At 35.6% G+C, this 12,100-nt stretch overlaps 1 protein-coding gene across 1 annotated transcript; it reads right to left on the reverse strand.

Annotated features, from left to right (window-relative positions):
• Positions 1-2,804: 2,804 nt before the first annotated feature.
• LOC133328707 (ubiquitin-conjugating enzyme E2 J2-like) lies at positions 2,805-3,954 on the reverse strand. The gene is made up of 3 exons (XM_061537251.1): positions 3,636-3,954; positions 3,424-3,494; positions 2,805-3,355 (listed from the first exon to the last, which is right to left on the reverse strand). Exons 1-3 carry the CDS (start codon positions 3,952-3,954, stop codon positions 2,873-2,875), a joined length of 873 nt encoding a protein of 290 aa, XP_061393235.1. The 3' UTR covers positions 2,805-2,872.
• Between the last annotated feature and the right edge of the window lie 8,146 nt (positions 3,955-12,100).

Below are 12,100 nucleotides of genomic sequence, written 5' to 3' on the forward strand. Positions count from 1 at the left end.
ATACTATTCAGCTGATGCATGCTCCTTACCAGCATCTGACCACCAGTCTTGAATAGTTCGGCTTGTAAACCATCGGCACCTGCTGCTTTATTATTCTTCAGCCGATTGAGTGCTATTCTGACTTCATCTTGGCTAGGTTGTATAAATTCTATACCATCATCTCTTATTGGTCCTGGGGTATCCTCTTCACCGCTGCTATTTGATACCAGAAGTTTTTCAAAATGCTCCTTGCAGATCCTCAGCACGCTGTCTGTATCTGTCACCAGGTTTCCTTCTTAATCTCTACAGGAGGATGTGCTTGCACCAAAGTCTTCGGTTTGGTGTTTTACCCGCTGGTAGAATTTTCGGACTTCATTCTGACATCTCGATTTGCTCACGCTCACGTTTTTCTTGTTCTATCTTCTTTTTTCTGAAAATACGTGTCTCCTCTCTCCTTTTCTCCCGATAATTCCTCCTTTTCTCCCACATTACGTGTGTCTACTGTATGCAGGATTACCCTATACGCTGCGTTTTTCACATCGGCAGCATTACGACACTCTTGATCGTAACATGGATTTCTTCATGGTGGGTTTTGGTACCCAAGTGTTGCGTTTGCTGCAATTTGTAGGGAGTGGGCAATTCTCTGGCACTGTACGTCTATATTATTCGTCAAGCAGTTGGGTAAGTTAAGCGGAGTAGGATTCTGCTATCTGTTGTGTTTGCAGCTTTTCGGCGTCAAATTTCCGTGTTACATTAGATCGCACCTTTGCTGCTACATTAAGACGGGTGCGTACCTTGGCTGCCACAAGGTAATGGTCGGAATCGATATAGATCGGACGTCTAAAACACTGGATGAATGCCTTTCGTCTATCACAACATGATCGATTTGATTTCCCTAGCAGAATTTTCATGTCATGGCCAGGGCAACGGTCATATGCTGTTTCTAGGCGCTCGTAAAATATGTCTTTGGTCTATTCATCTTTCATATTCACCATCGGGACTCAGATCTGTTGCTTGGTATCTATCATCCGCTATTTTAAAAATCCACGCCTTTTATAGAGCTTGAAAAAATATTCAATAAAAAATTGAATGGCATTTGAAAAATATCCTTTAAAAAATCTACGCTTTTTGTCATTGAAAAATATCCTTTAAAAAATCTACGCCTTTTAATTGTCATTGAAAAATATCCTTTAAAAAATCTACGCCTTTTAATTGTCATTGAAAAATATCCTTTAAAAAATCTACGCCTTTTACTTGTCATTGAAAAATATCCTTTAAAAAATCCACGCCTTTTAATTGTCATTGAAAAATATCCTTTAAAAAATCCACGCCTTTCAATTGTCATTGAAAAATATGCTTTAAAAAATCTACGCCTTTTAATTGTCGTTGAAAAATATCCTTTAAAAATCTACGCCTTTTAATTGTCATTGAAAAATATCCTTTAAAAAATCTACGCCTTTCAATTGTCATTGAAAAATATCCTTTAAAAAATCTACGCTTTTTAATTGTCATTGAAAAATATCCTTTAAAAAATCTACGCCTTTTAATTGTCATTGAAAAATATCCTTTAAAAAATCTACGCCTTTTAATTGTCATTGAAAAATATCCTTTAAAAAATCCACGCCTTTTAATTGTCATTGAAAAATATCCTTTAAAAAATCCACGCCTTTTAATTATCATTGAAAAATATCCTTTAAAAAATCTACGCCTTTTAATTGTCGTTGAAAAATATCCTTTAAAAAATCTACGCCTTTTAATTGTCGTTGAAAAATATCCTTTAAAAATCTACGCCTTTTAATTGTCATTGAAAAATATCCTTTAAAAAATCTACGCCTTTCAATTGTCATTGAAAAATATCCTTTAAAAAATCCACGCCTTTTAATTGTCATTGAAAAATATCCTTTAAAAAATCTACGCCTTTTAATTGTCATTGAAAAATATCCTTTAAAAAAACACGCCTTTTAATTGTCATTGAAAAATATTTTTCGAAATCCACGCCTCTTATAGTCCTTGAAAAAATATTCTTTAAAAAGTTTTAAAAACATTTCTATTAAAATTACATTTTAACTTTGTTTTTTGTTTGTTTCTCTGTTTATTTTCTTAAATTAAAATATGCACAATACAAATTTAATTAATTTATATATATAATTTTTTATATATTACACAAATAAGCGTTATTGTGATTTGTATTTTTTTCAATTGGATTCTCTTCTTTTCACTAAGAACATGAATATTGGTTTTTTGTTTTTGTTATAAATTGTTAAAATCAAATCAGCTGAGCTTGATTTTCAAAGTAATTTTTGTTTTTGTTTCAATCCTAATAAGTATATTTTTGTTGTTGTTGTGTAGCGACTACTTTATGTTCCATTAATTATTAATGATTTTTTTTAATATAAAACAAAATTATTGGTATAACTCTTGTTGTTAAATTTGTTCTTTGTTTTTTTTTTGTGATAAATTTTTATTTTATAATAATAATAATTAGAATAATAATATTAGTTGTTTTATTTTTTATTGTATATTCAGGTTTAATACATAATATTTACTTAAAATAAAACTATTTTTTTTTACATTAGAGTAAAACAGCAGGGGGTAATGTATATATAGGAGGAGTAGTAGTAGTAGCGTGGAAATCAATTTGTAACGTGACTAATGTAGGGATGAAAGAAAAACAAAGACAAAATTAAATTAAAAAAATTTCTAATAGAAACAATTAAAGAACCCTAATTAAAAAAAAATAAATTGCATTTTGGTGAAAAAAGGAATTCAACATTATTCTGTTTTGTTTTCATTATTAGTTTTTTTTTCTTTTTCATCATATACAAACATTTTTATATGCAACCCATCCATTCCTCCCACCTTGTTCGGCTAACCACCAATGGACTTTCAAATTCTATTCCTGATTTATATTTTTTAAAACATAATTTACCACTAATGCAAATATAGCAAAACATATTAAAATTATCAGATTTGACTGCCAATTTAAATAGGAATTCGAAAGACTTTTGCCCGAATTTGCATCGGCATGAGCTTGAGCAGCACCTGCATTATTTGCATCACCATTTAGGCCACCATTTGCGGCAATTCCATTTAAACCTATGCTACCACCATTTGCAAGGCCACCATTGGCCAAATTTGTTTTGCCATTAATGCCGTTGGTCGTAGCACTACCACCATTGGCGGCCGAGGCAGCATTGAGGGCCTTCAATTTCAACTCCTTTTCACTTTGCAATTTCTTGTTGATCTCCTCACAGATCTCGGGGAATAGCTCAACAAAATGTGGATTTTTCAAATTAAATGCAAGTGATTTTTTGGCTAGTTGTTGTTTTTCATATGTTGTCGTTTCAATGGAGCCTAAGGTAGCGGTGCTTTCCAACTGAAAAAACAAGAGTCGAAATACAAATATTAATGAAGGTAAATTATACCAATAAAAATAATGCATACCATAAAACTTAATAGCCCAGTTAATATTGTGCCGACACACCATGTTGGATTCCAGGTGTCTGGATGGAAATCTGAAAAAATGGAATAAATTTATTATAAGTTTCTTAAATATATATTTTTACACAATATATTATATTTTTTATTTTATCAAATTTTTTAATTTCCACATTAGGGTTTTCCTAAAATTCTTAAAATTCAATTTCCTATATTACCTGATATACTTAAACACAATCGTGTATTTGTTTTAAAACGACCATTTGGTGTAAGCATATATATTGAAGGCGGCTTAAATGGGAATTCTCGGGGAAACAACAACGTCCCATGATAATAACCACCATAGTATGGTGAATCTTCTGGGCCCTTTACAACATAATGCCATTCTAGTATATTATTTGGCAATGGTTCTGCTGTTATATATGGCAATGGATCTCGTTTTAATCGCATATAATCTTGTTTCATGCGGGAAACAGCTGTCGGTTGTTTACGCCCCGATGAGGACGATGAGGAGTTAGTGATCTTTTTAACTTCCATTGCGGTGCCGCGAACAGCGATGTATTGTGTCCTCTAAGGCAGGAGGGAAATCAATTTAGATTTATAACAACTATCTGAAAATATAAAAAAATAATGAATTAAAATTTAATAAATCGACGTAGTGTTAAAGGGGTTAGATAGCCTCAAATATGTAACGATTTTTGGACCTATGGTAAAATATATATTGAATTTGTTAATTCGTTTGGAACTCCTCGAAATATTTGTCGGAGACCTCAAGGATATGCTATATTCTTGATCAGAATAAAATCAGATGTCTACGTTAAAAACACAAATCACAATAGGGATCGGAATATTTAAGATTTAAATTGATATTACTCTCAGAATGATAATTATTAGGTATACGTTTTGACATAGCCGTCATATAAGGTTAGGGAAAAATATATCCTTTTTTATATGAACTTTAGGACTTTATTTAACATGCTTCGAAATGTTCGATTTGGGCTAAATATGCACCGTTTTGTTGTTGATGTAGCATCTTGTACTGCTGTGCATTTCTTCTTATTCTCCTTAATCTGGTTCTGCTTCTAACTCCAAGGCTGCGACCTGTATCGGTTGAGTCCAAAGAGAAGATGGGGTTAGGTGAATGGGTTTATCTGGGTAGTTGAATAGGTGTAGCGTGGTCATTTACCGGGCAGATATTATCGACCTCTCCATCAATTCCTGCGCAATATGAATTGAGGCGGCTACACCATCCTGATCTTAATTGTGCCAAGACCTCTCTGATATGTCGAGGTAGCTATCGCAGCTATCGTAGGCGGGTGATCTCCGAGGATTGTAGTCACACGAAATGCTCGAATTGCTTCCTCAACTGCATCCGTGTAAATACGATTCAATCCTGCTTGATAGGCTTGTTGATCTAGAGTCTCCCTTTTGTACCTTTGGACCTCTCTCGCTCCAGATCATGAAGATCCTTCCTAACCTGACTAGGTTATTTGGCTACTTCTGTAACACCCAAGCAGGTATTGCATCGACAACATCTTGTTGTTTTGACGCACAGGAAGGATCTTGGTCTCCTCATCTAAGTGGCCTATTGGAGTCATGAGGAGACACTCTGCTGCAGTCCTCAAGGCGGCATTCTGGTAGGATTGAAGACATTTCCACTGCGTTGCACTGACGTTAACGGACCACACTGGCGCCGCATAGTTTACCACAGACCGGCCTATTGCTGTGTATGTCGTTAACAAGCTTTATTTGTCAGCTCCCCAAGTGCTGCCGGCTAGCGACTTGAGAACCTTGTTTCTGCTCCTGATCTTATCGCAAAAATCTGTGGCATGCGACTTATAAAGACTATAGAATGTGACCCATAGAACCTTGTGGTAATTGGTTGTCGAATTGCACATTTAAAGATAGCCGCATATCCGTTGTCCATGGGATAAACAGTGTGGCTGTTCACTTAGTGGAGGATATTTCCATATTCCTCGACCGGAAAAAGTATGCAATATACCCAAGATATTGGTTCAGCCTCTCGCAAATGTCATCAATTTTAGGTCCTGACACCATTATCGTACAATCATCTGCATCGTACAATCATCTGCATCTTTATGCCGTCCGGTGGGCGTGGAATTCCAGTTAAACAGTTCCGGAGATATCACCCCTCCTTGGGGAACTACCAGTTTAACTCTACGGGCCTTCGATTTCCTTTCTCTGAATTCCACGAACGACTGACGTCCACACATATAATTCACGATCCAACGTTTCAAACTCGGCTGGAGGGTTGTTCTTTCGACGTCCTCGAATAGCTTGGCGCGACTAACGGTATCAAATGCCTTTGATAGGTCCAGCGCCACCATGGCTGTCCTGTTACACAGCCTGTTATGATTGAGTCCTTCCGCTATGTGTGTGGAAATGGCGTGCAAAGCTGTTGTTACGACACCACTGAAACGTCTGATGGAGGTATGGGAGCTTCGCAAGATACATATTGAACAAAATGGGATATCACACGAAAGGATGGAATTTGTCGGATATCACCTAAAGAATAACTTTTCTTGGGGTATGTTTAGCGGGCATGATTACCCTCTACTGGAAAGTCCGAATCCAAAACATCCAACGACATTCGAAAGGGTACATGTCTGGCTCTGCATATGAAATAAAACTATTAACATCGCACAAAAATAAACAAAATACCGTACCTATGAAATTTGATTTTTGGAAAATTCCATACTCAATCAATTTAGAAAAAGGAAAAGTCTTGACCGAAAAAAGTGAGAAAATTTGAAAGGAATTAGATTATTAGTTTTTGAGTTATAGTGCCCGCGATTCGTAAAAACACGGTTTCGAAAAAACACTGTTTAACTTTATGAATCAATCTTGACATTGCGTTATGCTAACACAAAAAATCGACTTTATCTTCAAAAGTTGTTGAGATTAATACTTTAAGTTGTAAAAGGGATATTCTTGAATTAGTTTATCCCGTGAAGGAGGAGAGTCAAAAATTTCATTTTTTTTCAGGAAAGTTATTTGCATCTGATAATGTTGGTATGTCAAAGTGGTATTTTTTAAAGCAATTACATTTGGATTGAAAGAGTCATCCGAGCTTAAGGTGCCCCAAAAGGTGCCAACTTCTGCGGCTATTTCATTTGGGTTTGTTTAAATTTTTCCAGATGTTGTCGGAATTATTTAAAAAAATTCTATTCGATCCCCAAGAATTTGAGTTAGCTGACATCAAACGAATGTTTTTTCTGCACATTCTCATCAAACTCCAGTTGCATTGTTTCTTAATTCATACACTAAGTGATTCATTAATGTTTTTGCTGAATTAAATTAAAATTGATAAGGAGCAACCTTGCATACCAATGCTGCAGACTGAGCGATATTGTTATGTTACGAACTTTACAAAACATGCCTCCGGCCTGTGATACTTTATCTACAAATGTACATAAAAATAAGAGAACTTTAATACATGATTAATTAATTTAAAAATTATTTCTACAATACCTCCAATCCGGATGCACTTATTAAATCTCTGCTTTAAAAACAATGAAGTATTAAAATCGTTAATACCCATTATCTACAATGTAGGGTACCCAACTGCTTTGAGCCCCTAACGGTGAAGAGATTACCAATAATGGGGAAGTACACGTGTCCCACTCAACAACGTAAATAGCCAAATAATAACTACAAACCCCCCAACACTACAACAACTACAAAACTCCTCTATGACATTAGAATAAACAAACAAATATATAAACAACAACGAAATTATGAATAATAACAAAATACTTTTGTGCATACTCAATCATGAAATGCAATCGCAGAGAAATTAAGTATTTATTTTCTTTTTTTTCATTTCAACAAAGGCATGTAATGTAAAGAAAGATTCGGTCAATTTTCTACCGATTGCCCTGACCTTCGTTCCAATTCTTTTCTTTTTTTATCAAAATATTTTTTTCATTATATGCTCCTACTCGCGTTCGTCTTTAATTCATAATTCGGTGGAGAGCGGTGTAAAGTGTTTGTATGCCCGAACATGTGTATGTGTGTCTCCGTTGTTATTGCTGCTGTTCTTACCTTTTGTTTTCAGCGACGTTTTGTAATTCGAATTATTTTTTAATTGCAATTTTCAATTATTATGACGTCCAAGTTAGTTGACAAAACAATGGGGGAAATGTTACAAACGCACGCACTCCTCCGCTGCTTTCTTTGTTATCATTCGTCGTCACCTCTGATGATGATGATTTTGGCTTTTAAACCCCACCACTCGACTGAACGTTGTGTCTTTCTCCACCAACCAAACCAAATGAAAAAAGCCAGTAATTATTATTGCAAAGCGATATTGGTAGGCGATAGGGGAGTGTCAGACGACAAGTGGGGATGGATAGATAGATGATTGGAACGAACAGCAAAGACAATAACAACTACTTTGTAAATACGTAAATTGGGTTCTCTATTTTTTTCTCCTCGTCGTCCACAACTACTTCAGTTTGCTTTGTTTTGGATAACTTTTTTTGATATATTACACAGTGTTTGTTTTGTTTATTATTTGTTATCTTCAAAAAATAGAAGATTCTTGATTTCTGTATGTGTTTTTATTGTATTTTTCTTCTTGTATTATTTATCACTGTAATTTTCTTTTTTAGTTTCTTCTGATGAATTTCTCTTGACTGAATTTATGCATTTTTCCACGACGATTATTAAAATGTGTTGTTTAGTGGATAACGTAAGGTCAAGTAACGTAGCACATCAGCTGTTATCGTAATGATGTAAGTTATTGTAGTAGAATTATACGACGACGTAACGTAGTATTGTAATCAAACGAATTGATTTTTTTAAAGTTTGCCTTGAAATTAGGAATTTTATTAAATAAACGATATAAATATTATAGAAATTATATAAAAGTTGATTAATAGTTATTTATATTCCTTATACTGCTTTGTATAAATTACGGGGTTTAAATTATGATAATGTTACATCAATACAAGGTAGGTTATATTCTGGCAATGAAGGGAAAATGCAGCCCTACCGTGTGGCTTGTCATGTCAGATTAACAAAAAACAAATAAATGAAGTTGCACTTTGATGTATTTTGAATATTTTACTAAAAATGATAAAAATGAAGGGAAATAAAAAGATATAAGAGTAGAAAAGGGGGGAAGGAAGCAGAGATTAGATGTTATAGCTTAGCCACGTTGGCCGCCAACGTCAGGCATGCAGGACATATCCTATTCATAAAATATATATATATTTGTATTGTTTTCATGTTTTGGGAGCAACATATCCCAGAACGCTTACTTTGGTCTTCAGGAGCAGTTCCGGTTGTGATTCTACAGCGAAGCGGATTACGTTACCTCATGCTGAGAATAATGGAAGAGTGACAGAGTTCGCCAGACATAACCATTGTTGTCATTGACACAATGCTTATGTCTGGCGAACTCTGGCACTCTTCGATATTCAGTTATTTATCTTGGCTCAGACCACCTCCATAAACAGACAGCCTGATTTAATCATCTCTGAACACTGTACTTTCCCTAACCATTGGAAAACCAGAGATCCTATTGTCACCAACCAGCGCTTCAGAAAACTTTCCATTCCTTCTGATATACGGGAAGCAGAAACGAAATTCTGGTCCATCATTGCAGCTGCCGCCGCTAGATTTATACCTACTGGTCGAATACCCGAAATGAGATTTAATTTTCCAGCAATGGTAGTTGGTCTAGCAAATAAACGTGATTAGCTCGGTTGATTTAACTCAGCAGATCCCAGGAGGTTGATGTTGTAGCATCTATCTAAATGATTGCTGTATTTTTTTTTTTTTTTTTGCATTATTCCGGTTCTGACTCCACTGTTTTCAGGTTCAGGAATTTGGATCGGCAGCGTCCAAAGATATTCTAGAGACAAATGACAATTAAAGAGATGCAGCGTGCATGAGGTCGAAGTGTTTGGTATTGTGCTGTCAATTCGGGCCCAATACGAATTGAGGGGGCTCTCGCTTTTCCAAGTACTGCAATCACATGTTATTGGTCCATTGGCTGGTTAAATGCTTCCGTGTGAATGCTGGTAATTCCTGCTCGATAAGCCAGTTGATCTAGGCGATCTCTTTTATACCGTTTCTAGAGAGAGAGGTCTCTCTTTTCATGCCTGCGTGGGGGAATTCAATCCATAAGATAATGGCATGGATGATTCCGGCGATATCACCCAAGCAAGTACTGTATCGACAACATCCTTTTGGGCGGGTAAATGGTCCACTGGTGTCATAAAGAGGTAATCTGTCGTCGTTCTCAGGGCAGTATTCTGACAGGTTTGAATGTTCTTCCACTGCGTATCGGTTACATTCCCAAACCACACTGGCGCCACATAGCTTACCACCGACCGACCTATTGATTTGGAGGAGGTCTACAAGGTTTCTTTATAAGCACCCCAGGAGCTGCCGGCAAGCGACTTGAGGTCCTTGTTCCTGCTTCTCATTTTATATCAAACGAGGGTGATTTGCGTGGACGACTTAAATAAGCTGTCGAACGTTACATCCAAAATATTAGGGTAGTTTGTGGTCCGAATAAGTGCACCATCGACCATGATGTTCAGAGGGAGCTTCATTTCAGCCGTCCATGTGGTAAGTGGCTGTGGATTTAGCGGCGGATATCTTCATATTCCTCAGATGGAAGAACTGTACTAAATAAGCTATATAGACATTTAACCTTTCACAAATGTCATCGATAATGGGACCCGACGCTATTATCGTATAATAATCCGCATACATTACGATCTCTATGCTGTCGGGTGGTTGTGAAATTTCAGGAAGGTAGAGGTGTGAGTAAACTGTGGGCGACGGTTATGTCACCCTCGAACTTAATATGAAGAAAGATAAGGCCTCAATCACATTTAACGACGAAAATGTGATATATCTGAAGAGATGTGCCAGTTATTTTAATCGACAGGGTTTCGAGCATCCGTAGCGCTTAGTCATCTAAAGCATGGGTCCGCTTAGTCATCTAAAGCAATTGGAGTTAACCACCTTACAAAGTCCTCTATTTGTCGATAGCCACCCACATTGTTCCCGAAACCTGGACAATGGATAGGATGGTCCCGCTACTAAAGCCAGGCCAGGATACCAGCAAAGGTTAATCACCGCTTATCCTTAAATTAAACACCTTTTGATACCGTCAATCATGTCACATTGTTTGAGGACATCGAAAACACTTCTCTCAGACCAAGTTTGAAACGACATAGTTTGGATAATAGTGTATATGTGTGGACGCCAGTCGGACTTAGAGTTCCGCAATAATAAGTCCAAAGCACGTAGGCGTAGTCGAGAAACATACATATGCTGTTTGGTGTACAGAGTGTCATTTCTGTTCACATTTGCATATCGTACGACCTTTTCTAGCAGGATGTAAAATGGGCATACGACAAACTGTCACTTTGTCTGAATCCTCGTTTGGTATTGAGGGGCTCCGAGTGGTACTTTCCGACTTAAACTGCTGAATTTGTGCCAGTTAAAGTCATTCTGCATAGCCGTATTAATTTGGCAGGAATGCCGAACGCAGACATGGCTTTAAACAACAGAATGGTTTGTCGAATGCGGATTTGTAGTCGACGAATAGGTGGAATGTGTGGATTTTCGTGGGTCTCTTGCAGGATATGGCGCAGTGTCTGTAATTTGGCATTCTGGTTTCATTTAGGGCTATTTTGACATGACCTTTTCATATTTTGGCTCCTTTTTTCAACATGAGAGTCGATAATTTCATATTTCGTTTTGTCAGTGCCAAATAATTTAACATCGATCAGGATACCCATATATGTCTTCCGATCGATCTTAGGTATCTTAAATGTTTCATGAAATTACGTAATTGCTAAATCATTCAAATGTTAAATCCAATTTTTAAATTTATTTTTTATTGCGACTATTTTCAAAAATGATTTATTGTCTATTTTTGTAGTTCCCTGACTTTTTTAGTGTCCTCGAATGTGTTAGTAAATGGGAGTATGGACCACATGTTTAATACAAATAAATTAAAAACAAAAATGCAAAAACATTTCAGTTAGCTTCTGAGATTTAAAAATAAACATTTTTCATCTCAGAACATTCTTAAACACATTTTTGCAAATGACGCAGGCAGATTTGAAAACACAATCGTCAGTTCTAATCGTGTCTTCAAGACCATGTCTTTAAAAATTCCAAATAAACAACGTGCTTATAAAAATGCGGGCCAACTATTATCGCTTTCGATTTGGGTGACACTCCCACCAATTTTTTCTATTTACTATTTTGAAAATACAAACCATTTCTAAAAAAATTCACATGGTTATCGTGTGACAATGTGGTACGGGGTCATTGTGTTAACCCTTCTATTAATTTAATGGTTTAAGTAATTTGTTTATGTTTTATATATAGCTGTAATTTTTATATTACATTTATTTCTTATCATTAATAACAATAAATAACACCTTTTTGTGTAATGGGATATGAGTTTTAATTTATTTTATTTGTATATTAAGAAAATGCACAAAGCTCAACAATCTGTTTTTATTTATTTTTTTATAAAAAAGAAATCATTTTTATGACAACAACACTTGTAACTGATAAGAAATACGCTGTGTTAAATGAAATGAAGATTAAAGTGCAAACAGTTACAGTACATTCGAATATAAATGAAATAAATTCTAATATTATTTAATGTATTAAAAAAGGC

This window comes from Musca vetustissima, unplaced genomic scaffold, assembly GCF_032173495.1.
Source record: "Musca vetustissima isolate MV318-11 ecotype Yass unplaced genomic scaffold, APGP_CSIRO_Mvet_v1 utg68956, whole genome shotgun sequence".
NCBI classification, from domain to species: domain Eukaryota; kingdom Metazoa; phylum Arthropoda; class Insecta; order Diptera; family Muscidae; genus Musca; species Musca vetustissima.

Coding starts and splice junctions, on each gene's coding strand:
- LOC133328707 (XM_061537251.1), bottom strand. CDS start 3,954: ATGGAAGTTAAAAAGATCACTAACTCCTCATCGTCCTCATCGGGGCGT. Junction 3,495..3,635: donor ATTGTGTTTAAGTATATCAG/GTAATATAGGAA, acceptor CCATTTTTTCAG/ATTTCCATCCAGACACCTGG. Junction 3,356..3,423: donor CTGGGCTATTAAGTTTTATG/GTATGCATTATT, acceptor TTGTTTTTTCAG/TTGGAAAGCACCGCTACCTT.